Genomic DNA, 20,495 nt, shown 5'->3' with positions numbered 1-20,495 from the left:
GCAAGAAGGACACACACACACACACAAAAAGAGGAGGAGGAGAAGAACACAAAGAATTCTTAGTGTGTGTGTGTGTGTGTGTGTGTGTGTGCGTGTTAGTGAGAGAAACAGAGACAGAGATGGGGGTGCATTCAGGGGTACTGTAGGAACTTGGCAGTAGGGTTCCAAAACATTCCTCTCTCTCTCTCTCTCTCTCTCTCTCTCTCTCTCTCTCTCTCTCTCTCTCTCTCTCTCTCTCTCTCTCTCTCTCTCTCTCTCTCTCTCTCTCTCTCTCTCTCTCTCTCTCTCTCTTTCTCTTTCTGAATTTCTTCTTTTGTGGCCAGAAGGTTAATGATGACCAAAATATAGTATCACATTTGTCACAAAGCTTTCTTATGGTCGAAATCCTAACAATTAACTTTCATAGCATAGCAGCATTATTAGCAATTGGACAAAGTCCTTTACAGCTGCCGAAGAATGACAGTGTCTCTCCCTTACAGATGTGTGCAGTCAGTGGGAGTACACAGTTTGATGATTTAAGGCTGCATAGTTGACCTTTGGGTTGTTGGTTTTGAGAGTAACCTAGCTTGAGATACAGCGTTTGTATGTTTGTTAAGTAGGATGGTCTCGGCAGCGACATCACCTCGCAAACATGCCTCCTATCCTGTAATGTCAGACTGTTGTCTTCCTGTGTGTGTTTGCGTGCAGTGTGTGTAGGTAGCTGAAAAGGTTACTCCTCCTCCTCTTGTAAATTAACAGTAAATAACAGGGACAGAGTGAGCAGGTGGCCCAGTTTCTATCTCTTGCAGACATTACCAAATTTCAGTCATTCTACAACATACATGAAAAGCTTGCCACAATTTTTAGATTCATGATGTTGGCTTCTCAGTTAAATACACATTAACCTGTATATCACTTTCCTCCTTACAGAGATGAAAAGATTTCTATAACCCTCGTGTCTGTATGCTAAATATGAAGTAACGGCACCCCTTCAAATAAAATCTTTTTCCACAGCACCCAGAGCCACCCAACCCCCAATATCACATGCATATACAGTATGTGTTAACAGATTTGTGTTGGTTTAAAAATTTATTATCAGATTCTATCAATTAAAAGTGAATTCTACATGTCAAGGACAAACAAATATTCGTCTTCCACAAGCTACCAAAAGCTGTCTGATAAGGTAAGTAGTGTTGAGTCTGATTTTAGTTCTTTAACAGAAAAATAGCAGAACAATTATGAGAAAGCTCTCAGGTGTTTAGCTACGAAACCTTTGCAGAGATTTTTACTTCTGTATGTTGTCCACGTAGCAGCAAGCAAATGTCCTCCTCGTCCAGGAGTAGCATTTGAGGCAGTTTTCCTTTCTCTTCTTTAACTCACTGTCGTCTGTGTTGTCCGAAAGGTTGCTGGTGTTGGGTTCCTCAAATGTGGAAGCCAAAGTGTCACTTTTACTGATGGGCTCAGACGTCTCCTCCTGTGGGATTCTGCTCTGTGAAGGAGCAGGTTGAACCCTGATAAAACCTGATGGCAGTGCTGTAGAAGTCAGCCTGTGTGTTCTTCGTGTGCTGTTAAATAAAGACACATGCACTTAATTACAAACACTAGAGGCAGCTGCCTGCAGCCGTTATTTCTCACTGACCACCTGCAACGTCAGTGATCATAAAACCAATCAATAGCATTGATTCAGTAGAAATCCAACCCCATCTTGTCATACTTGAGATGACACTTACTTATCATCTACACAAGTCCTCATGATGGTGTCTTTGGTCCTGGTCCGGGCCTGCTTGGTGTCTGGGTCAGAAGCCTGGTTTGTGCTGAGTTGAGACGCCTGGTTGGTGCAAGGCTCGGCTGCCTCCTCAGTGTCAATACCAGGTTTAGCTGCAGGGCTCGCACTGGGAACGGATGCCTGGCTTGGGCTGCTTTCAGTTTCTTCAGACCTATTGATAAGAAAATCCATAAGAAAAGAACAGGATTCATAGGGTATGTAAATAGATTGAGAGATAGGCAGAACAAATGATTGCAAATTAATGCTGGCTGTTTGGGGGGGGGGACTTTCAGTTCCGAGTTGAATATGGTAATGGCTTTATGATAGAAATTCTTCATGAATCTTGTGGTACGTGTTTTTATGGACCTGTAGCGGTAATCAAACAGGTGATGGTGAAGGGTTGCAATGAGTCCTTCAGGATGTTTTGTGTTTTCTGTAAAATGTAAATCTGCAAGCACGCCCGCAGCTACACTCACCAGGAGCTGTTGAGGTAGCTCATGGTAATAAATGGGTGATTAAGAATACCACCAGGGGTAATCCTCTCCTTCTCAGTCCACTTGAGCATTGCCTTCAACAGCTCAATGCACTCCCACCTCTCATCAGCTCCTGTGGCATTATCTTTCTCCAGACACGTCTAGTTTATAGAACAATCAAAAAGTACAACAGTGGTCAACTCAACTTTCTAAAGCATAAAAGGACAATAAATAAAAGTCACATTGCAGCAGCTATACGCTGCTTAATGACCTACTGTCTTCATTTCATCAAGAGAACGGAAGGTGTAGTGCCTGCTGTCAGTGGTCGTTGCTCTACAGTACTCCTGAGGTGTCTAAATAGGATACAAGTATTTAAGTATTTGTTAGTGATCGACTGGAGGAAAATGTTGAAAGCTATCGCATTTATTTAAGGAGAGAGTAAAATAATTAGTTTTATACCTTAAGTATCCACTGATTGGAAGCTGTCCTATTGAAAAAACGTCCCCATTTCCATTCAACATTAACAGTAGGGGCTGACGGTGGGCCTATGAGGTCGAAAATGTATTGTAGCTGGAGAAAAAAAGCACCATATTTAAATATTCAACTTAATGTTTTTAAGTCTGCAATTGCTAAACTTGATAATAACTGTATGTGGCTTTTAAGAGTGATGATTTACAATTGGTCAAACATTAAAACATACTAATTCATAGTCAGTCTTCCCAGGGAAGAGTGGAAATCCAAACAACATGATGGCCATCACACAGCCCAACGACCAGATGTCAATGGCCTCAGACAACTGGAGTCCCAACATTATTTCTGGAGCTCTGAATGAAAAAGAAAAGTCTTTAATGAAATCACGGACCTTTGCGGTGTTTTAAGAATACAAGTAGCCTACAACTGATAACACAGTTGCAAACAAACTAATAGCACACTACAACACAATACAGATCAGATTTTCTGTAGACCTCACCTAAAGAAAGGTGTCTGATGAATCTTGACATGCTTGGCATTAGATTTGAAAATAGCCAAACCGAAGTCAATTAGCTTCACCTTTAACGGCTGCCTCACGTGATCCACCAGCATGATGTTGGTAGTTTTCACATCAGTGTGGATCACTCCGATGGCTGTTAGGGCATCAAATGCTGTGGCCAGCTGCAAGTGGTGATAATAAATGTTACATTTATGAAACACAAAGTGTTTAGACAGCATTAATGGAATAACATAAAAGTTGTAAATACAATTCAGAAATTGACCACAGTTTAAAAACAGACACACAGGGTTTAGTGTTGCCTTCTAGCTGATGCCGTACCTGCTGGATGACAGTTCTGATGTCCTGGAGACTCATCGGGGCCTTTCTCTTACAAAGATAGTTTTTCAGGCTCATGTCCAGCTTCTCGAACACCAGATATTTGTTCATCCAGAATCCACCGTAAAACTTGACGATGTTCTGCTGGTCCAGGTTGTTGTCCATTAACACTTGCATCATGGATGCCTGAAAATATACAACAAAATTGACATGCTTAGTTATGGGCCTATTTTTCATTTTTTTTTGGTGTTCTTACGTATTATAGCTGCAGTCATCAATGCAAGTAGCTCGCAATTAGGCACATAAAGTCACTTATAAGACCATTGAAAAGGAAAGCATTAATGTATCAAATGACAATCAGACATGTACAGCTCATTTACAATACTGTTTATGTCTATTTTAAGAGCTGTCTTTTTGGCAATTGTAAAGATCGGAACCAACAAAGTGACCCACCTCCTCATTCAGATCCCTAAAGACTTTGGCGATCTTTATGGCCACAGTCTTTTTAGTGTTCTGGTCCAAGCATTTCAGTACTACTCCAAAGTTGCCCTGTCCCAGAAGTTTCAGAACCTCATATTTTCTGGGGAGGGAGTACAATTCTTCAAGGTTGGATTCAGGGTAAATAGATGTGGGTGTATTTCCCATGTTTCCCAGCTGATATTGAAATGGGGACAAACACGAAAAGGAAGAGGTTAATTTAAGTCTCTTTTTATTTTTTTTGTTACTTTCATCTTATTATCAAGAAGGTAATTATTAACTATGCTTTGACAAATTGCGAGACAACAGCTTAAGAGTTCTACCCTCGATCTCTGAGCTTTGCCAAATATTTTTACATCATAAAGAATGAAAGACAGACTTACCTGTTATCCACAGTTTGATTTTCAACCACAGTTCTTTGGATTAGTTCGGGTGAACTTGATAAAGCATTTTCTGTCTATCCAGTTGAGTCCGTCTCAGTAAAATGACCAGAGTTCACCCAGAACCTTATGTGTGACATCCGTTCTAGAACATCTCGATGAGGTCAAGAACACTTCTAAATCATATTTGGAGAGAGTTTACATCTCACAACAACATTCCTTCAAATAAAAATAAAATGCATTAAGGCATTTATGAAATATAATCAGCACTGAAAATGTTTCACTTTAAGAGATTGAATTAAACCACAAAGTGAGTGGTTTGGGTCTGCACTGTCAGTAGAAAATGTATGATAGTATGATCCCTGTATACTAGCTAGATGTGGCTAAGATCACCAAGTGTTGTGTTTATGTGATTTGCCATCTTGACAATCCAATAAAGTGTCTTGATATTTAATTATTGATCATGTCACTGAACTCTGCTGAAAGTTTACCTTCAACAATTCCGTGCACTCCCTCCTGTTGTCAGTCTCGGTGAGTTTTTCTCCAGATGCATCTAGTTGGAAATAAAAAATAATCTAAAATTTGATGATCTAAATCTTAATAGGTTAGTAATGTTTTATACAAATATATTTGTTAGTAACTTTAACTGATTCAGTTTAACAACTGTACACATTTTGTTAATTGTAATAATTATATAATAATTGATTATTATTATTATAATTATTATTTACTAACCCTATCCTAAAAAGAGAAGGAAGGTGGAAGATTAATTCAGTAAATAATGGGTAACATTGCATCTTGATTTTCTTCTTTAGTGGCAGAGCCAGGAGGTTAATGATGAATCCCAACTGGAGAAGAATGACACAGTAGATAATCAGAATTAATAGGAAAACACAAAGTAAAATACTGTGTACGAACGCATGCCTTACAGGTTTGTAAAAGAGAAGGCACTGATCTGGTTTGCCTCACAAGATAATTTCTGTTGTAGGCTAATTGTTTTCCTCTAAATTAGGTCAAGTTTCTCCAGCTCAGTACACACACACACACACACACACACAATCTTCATCATGTTCATGTTCAGGTTCATTTTAACGTTTCTATTTTTCATCCAGGACTACAGTAGATTCATGTAGTTTGTCTGAGGGAGTTCAGCCCCATGCAGAACAGCATTGGGGACAGAGCATCACTCTCGTATATGCTACACTTGATGTTAACATGTCCAATTGGCATTGATTTGGCCTCTAGAGTTGTCTTCCACAGCTCTATTGAGTTCTTAAGGAAAGTCCTTAGTGTCTTGTTGATGTTTTACACTTCCAGGCTTTCTAGTATCCCTGAGTGCCACATTGAGTCATAGGCTTTCCTGTAGCCGATTCAGGCTGTGCACCGGTTAGTTTGTCTGTTCTTGAAATCTTGAGTGACTGGTCTGTTTACCAGTGTCAGGTGTTTGGCCCCCTGGTATTTTTGCCAAATCCTTTCTGTGCACTGTTCATGTCATGGGCCATGTGTCTACAAATTTTAGCTCTAATGATGCCTGCCAAGAGCTTCCATGTTGTGCAGAGGCAAGTTATTGGCTGGTAATTAGAGGGAGTTACTCAGTTTAGGGGGTCCTTCATGACTAGGATTGTCCGGCCTTAGGTTAACCATTCAGTGTGGGTCCCATCTCAGCAGCTGGTTCAGTTGTGCTGCCAGGCGCTCATGATGTGCAGTCAGCTTATTTAGATAATTTTGGGTCATATCTGGCTCTGGTGCTGTCCAGCTTTTTTTCATGTGAGACACTCTTTCATGGATTTCTGCCAGTGTGATGTTTAGTGGGTCTTGTTCCGGGAGGTTTCTGTGGTCTGCTCTTAGGTCCACTAGCCATTGGTGTTATATGTTGTGTTGCCTGCTACTATGTATTGTTCAGTCTCAATATTGCAGTGGTATTGATGCCCTGCCACTGAGAGTACACTTTAAATGGTTCAGTGGAGAGCATCTAATTTATTCTCCTGGCTTCTGCTTCTGCTTCTCTTTCCTCATCCCACCTTTCTGCAGCTCTGATAATTGTCTGACTTCCCTCCATGTTGCCTTGGTCCTCGCTTCCAGCTGCCTCACGCTACTTATGGCCCAAGTGCATGTGTAGCCAAGCATCTCTAAGACCACTGTTGCTGTAGCGTATATCAGCTTGTGGTCTCGGTGGGGATGTACGGTATACCTATGTTAGCATACAGGTCAAGAAAAACTTGAGTATAGGAATAAAAATATATATTCTCTGTGCTACAACTAAAATTATTGGAAAAGAAAAAGCATACAAGAAAACAATAGGCTTGAATTTATTTTTTCAACGGATAACCTAAAAATCTTTGCTTTTATTTTACCAACTGATTGGAAATTTTAAAAAGTACAAACTTTACATTTAAAAAATAAAATCTAACAATATCCTTCATTGATGTATTCAGCTCTATATTAGACATGACTTAAAACTATTTTTGTTTTATTTTGAAACTCGCAAAAATTATCCTGTTCATTCTTTTTCAGCTCTCAATTGATTTGTTGAATGAAATTAAAAGGTTGGACACATTTATTTTTAATAACAGTACGCTCTTTATTTTGACAACAATGGCAACATATGTAAAAATAACATCATGATATAAACTCAGTTTATTTACTCAAAATGCTTTTCAGCTGACTTTCAGAATGAAAATGAGCCTGCAAAAGGATCTAGAATATGAATTTACAAATGTCACCCAACTCACGTGCCATGTAATGATGCAAAAAATAACAAAGGCGGTCCTGTATAAGCACTGTCATCAGGTAATTAATTTCTGTAGGAGATATATCAATAAAGGAACAGCTTTGTTTTTGAATTGCAGATTAGATATTACCCCTATTACGGCCCTATTGGTGTGTACAATAATGAGGAAAATAAAATATAATTTACAGTATATTACCTATTTTGGATTTTGAAATAGGTAAATCAAGATTTCACATCATATTAGATTTAGTGTCAATTTGGTTTGTACTGTGAAAGGGAAAGCCACTCAAGCATGCAGCAGCGAGAGCAAACGGTTCTCTCAAGCCAGCACAGAAAGCGGTAGATGCAGTGACTTCTGTTTCCTCTTCTTGCCTGAATATCAACTGACATTAAATACCTCAAGCACCCCCGGATCAACAATGTGGAATGTCTCACAGTTTAGAAACAAGATGGATTTTTCTTTTTCCAGAGGTAGTGGGATAGAGGTCTCTGTTGTCTGGGTGAATCCTGGTGGCGCCTAGACTGTAACAATTCAGACTCGAAACTTGGCGCACTGCAACAATGTCGCAATCAAACACCGCAAGTGGACAAAGGCCGGTGGAAGGAGCTGCAGCAGGGTGGGGACTAAACATAGAAATGCACACAGACTTTTTCCTATTATTACCTAGAAAGTTGAACCCTGCTCTGCTTGGCTTGAGAACTGTAAATTGCTGTAAAAAGTCGATAGGTTTCAACCTGAACGAATGTCTCACATGATCCACCATCAGAATGTTGTCTATTTTCAAATCAGTGTGGATCACGACAATCCTCTTCAGGGCTTCGAATGCTGTTCCCATCTGCAAGTAAAAATTATATTAGGAATGAAATATATCTATAGAAACATTTAACACAGAACAAACAAACAAAAACAGAATTCTACTGTATGCAGTGTTTAAATCATACAAATGGCATTGGACACAACAGGTGCAATGTCAGTGTGGACCACAGTTTGAAACTGACAGAGCTGTTAGTTTCTTGCTAATGCCTTACCTGCTGGATAACAGTTTGGATGTCCTCCAGACGCATTGGAACTGTTTAAATCCAACAGCTAGTCCTCAAGGCTGACGTCCAACACCTCAAACACCAGACTTATCTGAACTAGTCTTCATGATGAACTTGCCATGAAACTTGATGATGTTAAAACTTGTCCATATTGTGTTGCATGAGTACTTTTAGCATGGACGCCTGGGGAGACCAGGCAAGTTAGCTGATATTTTCACATGGACGAATTAGCCCTCCTCCTTCTCAACAACAACAACAACCGTCATCACTTGTGGTTTCACCCAGAAATATTAGGTGAACTAGCTCACATATTGAACAAATGGAGAAAAACATTTTTTCATGTAGACATCTGGCATTTGACTAGCATCTGGCACACAGTAGTTTGCTGGCACACAGCTGGAATTTTACACAGGCTACTAGCAATGAGTGTAATGGGGTTTTGCAGTGTGTACGTGTGTATTCATGATCTGAGTCAGGCTACCAATCAGGAAATTTCTTGCCACTTTAGTTTAGTTTTGTATATGCAGTCTGGTTATTACTACCATTAGTACATACCCCACCCATTAAAGAATATGTCTATTTTGCAACTGTGAAATCAAAATCCTCACTGTCCCACCGCCTGACGGAGATTATCGTAGATGTTTGCAATTTCTATGGTAACAGTCTGTTCCAAACCTCATTTCACAAATTTGACCATTTTTCATAAAGCCACCTTCCCCCAGAATTTCCAGGAACTCATAACTTCTGGGGATTGGGAGCCGATGTTTTGGACAGGGCTCAGGGGAAGATGACGAAGTTGAGCTGTCCATGAATCCATTTATTTTCTCTCAGACAGTTAGAATTGAAATGAGGACAAAATAGAAGAAGTGCTTGATTTATGCCCTTCAAAGTTATGTTAGGTGTTATGGGAGAACTAGTTAATGCATTGGGGCTTCATTTTTAATATGAAGTTAGTAAATTATAAGTCAACTGCAAAACTGTGGCAAATTTAGTTGTGACACAAGCACTTCATTAGTTTAATTATATAGTTCACCGTTTTGTAGAAAAATGGATTGTCTCTCTGACCTTTAACCTCAGTTAAATTAAGAACTAGGAACAACAGGTGGTTAATTTTAATAACAAATTAGATCTTAATATTAAACATTTATCGCCTTTTTTCCTCCTCTGGTTTTAGGAGCTTATATATTTACTGTATCAAAGAGGACAGTAATTCACAGTACCCTAAACAGTTTGATTTCAAAGTTTGGTTCTTGGAATTTGTTTAAAAATTGATTTAGTTAACTAAGAGCTTGATCCAGGGCTTGTTGTCTTCCAGTGGAGCTCATTGATGAACAGATTTAGATGTCATGTCATTTAAGAACTTTGTGTGTGATCAGTTGTAGAACATCTTTATGATCTCAAGAACAGTTCTATAGTTCTGTTTAAAAAGATATTCATGCTTAAAGTCTTAAAACGCATTCAAATAAATGTGACAAGGAGCCACCCACAAACTAAAGCACAAGTGTTCTGTTGTCTGGAACACATATATGTGCATATGTGTCTCCTATAATAGCTGAAAAGATTTTGCAAAAATGTAAATTATAATTTCCACCTAGCCACACTGGACCTTGGAATTCAGTGCAGTAGTGACATGTGCTGAAAGACTTGGTCCTCATCTCAAGTCTTACTTTCAAAAAACAGACTTTTACACATGGCTTGCTTCAATTTAAAGTGAGCCAGTCATAGTGGACCAAGATTAAATAGGTTAACAATCTCTTTTAATTGTTTTATCATTGTTGTTTTAATGTTGTCTATATCTTGTGTATGGCATAGGTGACCTGTGGATTGCATGTATTGTATGTTTTTTGCATCTAAAAAGCCAATCAAATATTTGAAATAGAAAACAGACTTTTCATGAAATGGGTGACCTAGCTTCCCTTCCGAATAATTTACCCTCATAAAAGGGTTGACAACCTATTGTTGAATGTCAAATGTATGTATCCGTTAAGTTGAACTTGCTTTGGCTTTGCAATTCCTCCTGCTGCCCTCTTTTCCACCCTCAACCCTTACACTACCCCTGTTCTCTTCGTCCCTATTACTGTGGCTACACAATTTTGATGTAAATTCCAGCACATTAAGTGGAACAGGCTGTATGGACGCACGCACGCACGCACGCACGCACGCATGCACGCATGCCAGAACCTGCTAGAACCTGCCACAGCTGAGGAATGAACAAGAGACCGAGCCAAGAAAAAAAGCTTTTTCATACAGAACTCCTTTTCTCACACACACAAACAGACACACACTTACACACACACACACACACACACACACACACAAAAACACACAAACAAACAAAAACTTAATGTGTTTGCCTGTCACCAAACAAAGTATTGACTGTATGCCCATGAACAACACTCTAGCCATTTATTAGCACACACACACACATTCTCACGCACCGTTTATGGCTGATTGCTAATTGATCTGGCTCAGTTAGCCCCTCAAAAATAAAAAGCTGACAGTCTAAGTCAATACAGCTCACTCTTTACTCCCTCAATGAGAAAGCTGGCCGTTAGTGAGTCAGCATGTTCCTGTGTTTGTGTGTGTGTTAAAATGTCATCAGTTACAGTGTTGGTCCTTTTGTGTGTGTTTTTCGGTCTTGAAGATTGGCACAAACACAACTTTCTGTCTGTCACAAAAGGAGAGTTGACCTGGAGAGTTTTATGTTTTTTCTTTCACATTATGCAACAATTGCCGTCTGTAGATGTTTTGTGTCCCACTGATTCAATAACTATCTACAGAAACAAACCCCGATAAACACATTAGGTGGAGAAAAAAGTTGGAAAATCTGCTAAACGATTTCAACCGTTATCACTGTGTGTGAGGTCTAAACAAATGATCCTCAGTTACATGAATGTGTCCACCCGTGTGTGTGTGTGTGTGTGTGTCTTTGTGTGTGTGTGTGTGTGTGTGTAAGAGAGAAAGGATGCCAGTTTATCACAAGAGCCAAGTAAACGATGTCAACGAGTAAGCATTTCCTACAACTCAGACTCTCAAGCTCTTTGGCAAAAGACACATTATTCCTTCCTGCGGAGCTGATCTACAAAACGCTAGCCAAATGAAGCTAAACTGTTGCTAATACGCAGTAAATTAGTACACCACCTTTTTATCTACATTGTCCCCAAGATAAAATACTGAACTGCAGAGAATGTGTGTGTTTACGGCAAGGTTCATTTCAATTCTGAAAGTTGGAGAAAGAAATAGTCCAATACATATCCTACTACTAAGAACCAGAATCATTAGCAAACACACTGTAGACACAATTTACATTTTAATATCATTTAAGTGAAATCCAAACTCTCCAAAGCCCACATTTTCCAGGCTTCTTCAGTTGATTTGTATTTGCTGTTGATGAGAAATTAAAAAACAAGTGAAGACAATAAAAACAAACTCATCATGTCGCTTTTGTTAAATACATGATTTATGTGCACTGTTTGAGTTAAAAAACTAGTCTCTATCATTCTGAGTGACAGAACAGTAGCTGCCGAAGGCATCAGAGTATACTACATATCAAAGCATCCCTTTACTCAAAGTTGACGACACTGGGAACATTAGAAATGACCCCTATTTCAGTTGTTACGTATCAGAAACACAATAATAAAGGCTGAGATAATCAGTCAGTGCTGGCTTCATGGCTGAACAGAAGTTTTACAATGCCTCCACTATATTTTAGTATCAACAAGACAGACAATATTTGCTATTTAGAGAGTGGTGGTTCACTGTGTGTGTGTGTGTGTGTGTGTGTGTGTGTGTGTGTGTGTGTGTGTCATTTTTCTATTTGATTTACAGTGTGCGTCTTGTCACCATTACTCTAGTTGTAATCAACATATCTCTATTGTTTGTTAGTGTGTTTCACAGTTGAGGAGGAGAGGAGAAATTATTGTAAAAAAACTGCTCAGCTCCTGACACAAAAAGGGTCTAAAACCCAGCCTAGGCGCCTTGATGTTTCCAAAACCTCACCTGATCAATGTCATTTGAATCCGACATTGCTTCTGTGTTTTTGCTATTGTGTGTGTGTGTGTGTGTGTTTCCTTTATGTAAGAAAAGAGCAAACATAAAATTACTGCTGGTTGGTTGTATTTCTGCACTCATGACTATGATTAAATTTGTTCAAAATTCAATTGTTTCAAATGTCTTCTTCTCTGTCATCTGAAGGAGGAAAGGCCCCCGGCAGCCAGCCGTGTCCCAGACAGTGCAGTACTATCCAGACTTGACCTGCTGCATAACATCTCAACACAATAATGACCTACACTGGCTGAAGGAGAATTGAGGACTCCTATCATGGCTACCTTGCTATAATGAAAGACAAATAATACTTGATGGGGTGACTGTGGCATGGTTGAGTTTCACTTTTCAAAGTATGAATATTAGAAGCAGTTGTTTCAGCTTGTCAGTTAATCGGGCGAATGTGACAGTTCTTCAGAGAGTAACAAACAGTTAATTGTCCAGTCTGAATGCAGGAAAGATTGAACAGCTTCATCATTCACCGCTTCACGGATCAGAGTGCAGACCATTTGTGGAATAGTTCAACATTTTGGGAAATACATTTACTGGCTTTCATGCTGTGAGTTAGATGAGAATATTGTTACCACTCTCATATCTGTCTGTTAAATATAAGACAAAACAGCTAGTATCTGGATAAATTAGCAAAAACCAGGGAAACGGCTAGCTTGTCTGAAAGGTAACAAAATCCACCTACCAGCATCTCTAAAGATGAGTGAGTAACTAGCTCTACTAGCTCTGTTGCCAGTCACTAAGCAAAGCTAAGCTAACCGGCTACTGGTTGTAGCTCATCTAATTTAACTCTTGGCAAAACCATGAAAAAGTGTATTTCCCTCAAAGATCAAACTATTATTTTAAATGATCTGGTCAAAATGTGTATTCTAAACATTACCTGATTGTTTGTTTGGTTATATTAGAGATCATACACTTTAATGCAAATGTTGGATTTGGGAATGTGTCTATGGTGCCATGGTCCTATGTTCCCCAGTTCAATATTCTGTTAACGAATTTGACCTGTTGTAAATTAAAATATTTCAGAAAATAGTTTTTACCCTTTCCTCTTTCCTAATCTTGACCTGTGTAAAAATGGTTACTGCCAACTACTTTTGATTTCCTACCCCTAAAATGTTTTAGAATCGTTTTTTTCCCTTTTTCATCTTTTGTTTTTATTTTTCCTCTTTCAATTGGTTGACTAATTTGTATTGCTATTAATTTTAAATTCAGGGCTGGATAATGTTTGGGACTTTTTTCTTCATACAAAAGAGTAAATTTTATCTAGACTAAGACTAAGGGGAACCCACGACCCTGGGAAAATCAGGATGACCCCTAATTTTGTGGAATCTGTGTTGTGTATCAGAAACACAATAGTAAATGCTGAGTTTTTTGAGTGGTATATAGTACGTGGAATTTAAATGTGATGAAAAAAATCTGAATGTTTGAGTATATTATAATTCATGTTAATTGAAGCCGATGCTTAAAAAAAATACATATACTTTAAGACATTAGAACTGACCTTAGATCAATGTTAAACACTGGATTACTTTGACCATGGGATGGTTACAGTATGCAACCTGTTAAAAGAATACTGTGACATTTTGAATTTGAGTCAGCCGTCACTTTGTGGGAACCTGTGTGGGTGATTGTGCCCACCACTTAAAATGATGAATTATGACAGTGCTAACAAGACATTTCAGGAGACACTAACAAAGACAAATGCATAAAGTTTTTCCAAAGTGCGTCAAATGTCTGCTGAAGAAAAATGGCTGAGTGAAATTCAGAGCTACTGGTGAATAAATTAAATAATTGGTGAATGGGAGGCAGTTTGCTATTACATCTTGATTGAATTAAAAGTAAATTCATCTCAAACGCACAACTGCTCATGTCCAGTCCTTCCAATCCAGGACGTGACAGTAATGCCCAATTTGGGTCCCTCTGTATACAGTATATCATCCTACTGCTTCTAGTCCAGTCCCTGTTTTCTTCTGTGGTTCTTCAGTCAACACTTCAGTCCTTGCAGCCCTTAAATGGAGGGTTTATCCCCCAAAAGAATCTGTTAATTTCAATCAAAGCAAAATGAACCTGAATTGATTTCTCCAGTGTTTATTTAACTTGGAGACCCCAAAAAAGGTCAATAGAGGCTACATTCACTCAGCTTGGGTCCCCGACTGACAGCGTTTGACGTAGTGTACTACTGCATGAGGGCTGCAGAAAGGTGGAGAAACAAGGTAGATTTCTGTTTTCAAAAGAGATGAAATGTCCCTTAGAGAGGTCAGGCCACCAGACCCAGGCGGGAGATCTTAGCAGAGAGGAAGGAGTGGAGGATGAAGACGATCGGCTTAGGACAAGAGTGGAGGTCCAGTTGCTGGAAGAGGAAGGAAAAACAACAGAATATAAAAAAGTAGTACAAAACAGAATAATGCAAAACACAAAAGCAGTATGGAGGAGGAAATATGATTAGACGATGTGAGTATTCATTGAGCAGAAGGGATAAAAGAGAAGGGAAGAGGCAGGGAAGGGAAGGAAAAGAAGTTTGTAAAGCACAATAAATCATAAAAATCTATTCAAAACTAACTACACAGGCAACAGTTCCCCATGAGTCAAGGATTAGACAAATCTAGCTGGAGCTAAGCATGGCACACACACACAAAACACACTCACTGTGAACAAAGCTCTGTTCATAGCCTGAATCAAAAGCAGGCATATGACTCATATCCTGTTTCTTAGGTTTATAGGGAAACCTATAAATCCATACTTAGTTGGTCAAATTTAACACTAAGGACTTTTTAGAGGCTACCTCATCAACATCAACCCAGTGCAATTTAATATAATGCAACAATACATGTGTACTGGTCCACAAAAATCTTGTCATCTCAAAAAGTCTGATTTTCAGGAGTGTGGGATAGATGGTGTGTCTTTAGTGGCAATGCCAGTCAGTCTTTCAGTGGGTCCAACAAATTGGTCCAGACGGAAATATTTCCAATGTGCTAAGGAATTTGGTTCATTTGTTCATGGTAGCCAAAGGATGAATCCTAATGACATTGGTGATCCACTGACGTTTGCTCGAGCACCACCATCAGGTCAAAGTTTTCATTCAGGTAAACATATAATTATCTAATACATGGATTATAGGATTTTATACCGACATTCATGGTTCCCAGATGCTGAATCCTTTGGTGATTCCGTCTTGTTTGCTAATGCCACCGGGCAGGTTGACATTAGCGGTTCAGCTAAGAGTTGTTGGGTGAAAGGTCGCAACAACTATTGTACTGGGTGGATTTCCATGATATTTAGGATTCACTCCCCCTCAGGATAAATGATTAGTTTGCTGTTCCCTCAACTTTTCATTCAGCACTATCATCCCTTCAAAACACTTTGGTTTGTGACCAAATATCTGCTAAAATATGACATATCACATCAGTCTAAGTTTTTTTTTTGTGCTAACACTCTAATCTAAGATAATAAACTGTACATGCTAAACATCAGTATGATAGTATGTTTGAATTTTCATTGTAATTGTTTGTTGCCTAAACTAAAATCAATGCTTTGGCTTGATCTGTCTCTGTCATACATTTTCTGTATTGGTGAGATGAATTGTCAATTGCTGTGACAAAATTAGATATTCCCACTTCCTGCCAGCTAATGACAGTTTAGTCAACACTTTGAAAACAAAGCCCAGCTGATTCTACTTCCAAATGTTAGCTAATGAGCCACCAGCCACATAAGCAAGTGCCTTGGGATTTTTTATAAAGCCTTGTCTATGACTGTGTTGGGATTCAGAAATGCTACGGATCCCAAAATCTGTGCAGAGAAAATTCTTTACTTATTTGCCTTCAGGATAATTTGAGCCTTGAAACATGAGTGTTTTTGACAGGCGCTTCATAAAGAGCACTATTTGGACTGTTGTACACACAGTTCGAGGCATTTATAAAGAAAACACCTGAGTTTACAATTTCTAAATCCCATAAGCCAATACATATTTTGTAGTAAATATTTTAGTTTTAACTGTCAGTTTCTTTTCCCAGCATACAGTAATTCACAGTGCTATGATTTTTATGAATGATGAAGCGTCATGTGTTTCTGGGTAAACAGTTTGTAGAAGTGCTAAGGGTTTTTTTTAAGAAAAAAAAGCTAGCTCATCCCCCTGACACCAACATATATATTCTACATTGTCAAATAAGATCCAAGACATTTATAACAGAAGTAATGAATACTTCAGGTACACATTCACATGAACAGGTTTGTATGATATTGTATGTTAAACCATTGCACAACAATTGGTATATGTCACAAAGTTGCGGCAAATGCCAATCGGTAACGTGAAAGTTAGGTTTAGTGGTTGTTACAGCCAAGTTTAGCCAGCATGTGATTGTGAGCCGCGTCTTGACAGCGGCTGTGGCAGTTAAGTTTAGGGATCAAAGCGACCAATAACTGAGATTAGGAACAAATTTGTGGTTTGAGTTAAAACACTGGTCCCCTTAAGTAGTACTTCCAGGAAATGAACACACCTTTTCCCGTACACAAACTCTGCTCCCCCGCTCAAAAGTGCTGTGTTTTGGGACCTATTCACCACCTCATAAAGAGGTAGTCAATGTTGGTCTAACAGTAATAAATACATGGAATACATTCAATTTACAGTGCATTACTTTTTGTAGCTTTGTACAAATGGTTCATAAGAACAGCCTGATTGGTAGTGAGAGTGGAAGTGTTTCTACTTGGTTGTTTTCAGGTATACGCATCAATAACTTTAAGGGTGGCCCCTGAAACACGAGCCACCTGGACTTCTATACAGGGAGCAGTTGAGGGATGTAAACAGATTAAAACCCTTACAGTAAGTGTCAGGCTATTTTTTTAAAGACTTTTTAAAGAAAACTTCTCTCTTACCTGGTAAGACATACATATATGTGAAGTTTTTTTGTGATGAATTGCTGTAATCTACTTTCTGCTGTACCACTTTCCCTCTGCCTGTCTGGTCTTGTTTTTGGCTTCATTTTCCAGAAGACCTCCTGAAACCCCTGGGAGTGGGTAAGAATTTGTTCTATTTATTGTACTGAGTTGTACATGACCACCATCCACAATTATTAATTACATTAGAAAATATTAAATTATTAACATTAACCTTAACAAATAACATTTAGTTTTAACTTGAAATGAGAAATTATTAAGTGCAATTCTTTGGATTGAGTTAAATATAAGAAACATATTTGTTTCACAGGTTGGCAAAAATTAGAAGTCTGTGAGTTAAAAAAAAAAATCCAGAGTATAAATGTTGCAAAAAAGTTATCTGTAATGACATGTTTAAATTAAAAAATATAAGTGTGACAGACCATGTCTTGTCCTCCAGCAGGGAGTCAGTAAATTGGGCTGCTGTTGTCTATGCTAAAGCAAAATGGAGAAAAGTAGCGAGCCATGCTGAACGCAAAATGAACGGACGGACACCAAAACATCTAGGAAGTATCTCAGCATTTTAAATATGACACAATATCCAATGATCATATATATTTTACAGTTTAGTTTAGGATTAGGCCATGTAGGTTCAAATCAAACCATACAAATTACATGTATTAAAAATGTGTTCAAACTTGAATTAGAAAGAATCATCTGCCACATTTGCTGGTCTATTGAAGCTCCTACTGGGGCAAAACAAATGTCAAATCAGCCAATGTGCTTGATTAACATTGGTGAGTGTAGAGAGTAGGCCTACTACTCACATTTCTTCATATGATTTCGCATCATCTATGTTTGACTATTTATGCACAGAACAAAATAGAGTTTCAGTAGACTATGAACCCCTGAGTTCCCATTGGAGCACATTTTGTTACATTTTGTGTGTCAAAAGCTTTATTAAAAAAGAAAACACTCACAATCTCCCCCTCCTTCCCTCCGAAGTCTAGGACAAGCATGCGGACTCCGTCATCTGAGGACAACTTTAGTTTTTCATAGGGGTAGGAGAGGAGCACTCGGGGCCTGGTGGGTGTGTGAGCGCCCCTCTCTTCCCCGTCTCCCAATTTGGGGTCAGCCAGCACAGAGAAGCCCTGTTCGTAGTGAATCACCAGCCGGCACTCTTGACTCTGGTAAAGACAACCTGGAAGATAACAGGATATTAACATGTTTGAATGTTAGTGAACAAGATGCTCATTTCCCCTGTACTGACAATGTGTGGATGACAGAAATAAGAGTTAAAGTGCAAGTCAGAATTTGAATCACCTGATACATACATTGTAGAATAAGTTGTTACAACGAGGTAAAAGTTAATCTCTGAATCACAGACTACTGTTTAAGAAGTAGCAGTACAACTTTATATGTATATTGTATACTTCAAAATGTATTTCATCTCTGTCCTTTGAAAACCTTCTCTCTTTATTTCATTTTCTACTGTCTAATGACTTGTATTGGAAGGGCAGGGCCATTCGGTTTGATCAATGTGTTGTGTAACTTGGTTTGATGTTTGTGCTTTAATTTTCCATGTTCTTAATATAAAAAAGACGACTGACATTGATACAGTCTCTTTTTCCATTATGAATATAAAAATTGAATGATTTTTTGACCATGCAGCCTTATAATGAGGATACTAAACTATAATATTTCATCCATAGAAAATACTTAAAACATAGACATTATTACTGTAATCATGTTGACATTGTTGGGGATATATCACTGCTCTTACTGTTCAGAAGGCATTTTCTCTCTCTATTGCCAGTTTATTAGATATGATAGGTGGAATATTTAAGCATACAGGTTTTCAAATGTTTTTAATCTATTCTAAGGGTCTTCCACAGAAGGGTTAGTTAGAGATAACCCTATCTCACAGTTTAGAATAGATTGGGATGTGTGAATCTATTGGAAGTGTTTTACATACAGTATAAAGAGTAGTTTGAAGGTAACCGTCCCACAGAAACAGACACATTGGAAGGTGTGAGGACAAAAAAAGTGTAAAAGACGAGTGATTCTGACGTTTGGAGAGACACTTTGGGTACAAACTCTTGTGTGTACCCAAGTTTATCTCCCTCTTAAGAATTTATTTTATATCTTAAATAAAGCAGCCTTTAATATAAAGAAGTTGCCTGGGGTTAAGGTCTCCACCATCATTTCCCGATATAATTCCCAGATATCAAGGTACACCCAGCTTACACAAATGATGCACTGATGATATAACAATAAATCTGTTCTTCATGAAGGTTTAATGGGTCTGGAGGGGCTGTCTTGGTTGACACGCCTCTTCAACATTGCGTTGAAGTCTGGGACGGTGCCTAAGGAGTGGCAGACCGGGGTGGTGGTTCCCCTCTTCAAGAAGGGGGACCAGAGGGTGTGTGCCAATTACAGGGGTATCACACATCTCAGCCTCCCTGGTAAAGTCTACTCCAAGGTGCTGGAAAGGAGGGTCCGGCTGATAGTCCAGCCTCGGATTGAAGAGGAACAATGCGGATTCCGTCCTGGCCGTGGAACAACGGAACAGATCTTTACTCTCACAAGGATCTTGGAGGGGGCCTGGGAGTATGCCCAACCAGTCTACATGTGTTTTGTGGATCTGAAGAAGGCGTATGACCGGGTCCCGCGGGAGAAATTGTGGGAGGTGATGCGGGAGTATGGGGTGAGGGGGTCCCTTCTCAGGGCCATCCGATCTCTATATGACCAAAGCAAGAGCTGTGTCCGGGTTCTCGGCAGTAAGTCAGACTCGTTCCAGGTGAGGGTTGGCCTCCGCCAGGGCTGCGCTTTGTCACCAATCCTGTTTATTATATTTATGGACATGATATCGAGGCGTAGTCGGGGCGGGCGGGGGGGGGGGGGGGGGGGGGGGGGGGGGGGGGGGGGGGGGGGGGGGGGGGGGGGGGGCTGCAGTTCGGTGGGCTCAGGATCTCATCGCTGCTTTTTGCAGATGATGTGGTCCTGATGGCCTCATCGGTCTGTGACCTTCAGCACTCACTGGATCGGTTCGCAGCCGAGTGAGAAGTGGCTGGGATGAGGATCAGCACCTCTAAATCTGAGGCCATGGTTCTCAGCAGGAAACCGATGGAGTGCTTTCTTCAGGTAGGGAGTGAGTCCTTACCCCAAGTGAAGGAGTTTAAGTACCTTGGGGTCTTGTTCGCGAGTGAGGGGACCATGGAGCGTGAGATTGGTCGGAGAATCGGAGCAGCGGGTGCGGTATTACATTCTGTTTATCGCACCGTTGTGACGAAAAGGGAGCTGAGCCAAAAGGCAAAGCTCTCGATCTACCGGGCAATTTTCATTCCTACCCTCACCTATGGTCATGAAGGCTGGGTCATGACCGAACGAACGAGATCCAGGGTACAAGCGGCCGAAATGG

The 20,495-nt window shown here is 39.5% G+C and overlaps 3 protein-coding genes across 3 annotated transcripts in view; all 3 read right to left on the bottom strand.

Moving 5' to 3' along the window:
* Nucleotides 1-1,210: 1,210 nt before the first annotated feature.
* LOC117945745 lies at nucleotides 1,211-2,566 on the bottom strand. The gene is made up of 4 exons (XM_034873443.1): nucleotides 2,493-2,566; nucleotides 2,221-2,378; nucleotides 1,710-1,916; nucleotides 1,211-1,544 (listed from the first exon to the last, which is right to left on the bottom strand). Exons 1-4 carry the CDS (start codon nucleotides 2,499-2,501, stop codon nucleotides 1,265-1,267), a joined length of 654 nt encoding a protein of 217 aa, XP_034729334.1. The 5' UTR covers nucleotides 2,502-2,566; the 3' UTR covers nucleotides 1,211-1,264.
* A 444-nt stretch (nucleotides 2,567-3,010) lies between these two features.
* Nucleotides 3,011-4,538, bottom strand: LOC117945747 (homeodomain-interacting protein kinase 1-like). Its single transcript, XM_034873446.1, has 4 exons — nucleotides 4,384-4,538; nucleotides 3,977-4,177; nucleotides 3,527-3,709; nucleotides 3,011-3,369 (listed from the first exon to the last, which is right to left on the bottom strand). Exons 2-4 carry the CDS (start codon nucleotides 4,166-4,168, stop codon nucleotides 3,184-3,186), a joined length of 561 nt encoding a protein of 186 aa, XP_034729337.1. The 5' UTR covers nucleotides 4,169-4,177; nucleotides 4,384-4,538; the 3' UTR covers nucleotides 3,011-3,183.
* Nucleotides 4,539-13,812: 9,274 nt separating this feature from the next.
* The window catches only part of sntb1 (syntrophin, basic 1), a 37,854-nt gene continuing 31,171 nt past the window's right edge, over nucleotides 13,813-20,495 (bottom strand). The window contains exons 7-8 of the mRNA XM_034873502.1: nucleotides 18,055-18,275; nucleotides 13,813-14,555 (exon numbers count right to left, since the gene is read on the bottom strand). Coding sequence (XP_034729393.1) covers nucleotides 14,463-14,555; nucleotides 18,055-18,275 — 314 coding nt within the window. The 3' untranslated portion in view covers nucleotides 13,813-14,462. The remainder of the gene's footprint in view (nucleotides 14,556-18,054; nucleotides 18,276-20,495) is intronic.

Source organism: Etheostoma cragini, chromosome 6 (assembly GCF_013103735.1).
Source record: "Etheostoma cragini isolate CJK2018 chromosome 6, CSU_Ecrag_1.0, whole genome shotgun sequence".
Classification (NCBI taxonomy): Eukaryota; Metazoa; Chordata; class Actinopteri; order Perciformes; family Percidae; genus Etheostoma; species Etheostoma cragini.
This window is presented reverse-complemented; position numbering and strand designations above follow the sequence as displayed.

Coding starts and splice junctions, on each gene's coding strand:
- LOC117945747 (XM_034873446.1), bottom strand. CDS start 4,168: ATGGGAAATACACCCACATCTATTTACCCTGAATCCAACCTTGAAGAA. Junction 3,710..3,976: donor TTAGGGATCTGAATGAGGAG/GTGGGTCACTTT, acceptor GTATATTTTCAG/GCATCCATGATGCAAGTGTT. Junction 3,370..3,526: donor TCAGAACTGTCATCCAGCAG/GTACGGCATCAG, acceptor CACCACTTGCAG/CTGGCCACAGCATTTGATGC.
- LOC117945745 (XM_034873443.1), bottom strand. Junction 1,917..2,220: donor AGCTACCTCAACAGCTCCTG/GTGAGTGTAGCT, acceptor TCTTATCAATAG/GTCTGAAGAAACTGAAAGCA. Junction 1,545..1,709: donor AGGACTTGTGTAGATGATAA/GTAAGTGTCATC, acceptor TTTATTTAACAG/CACACGAAGAACACACAGGC.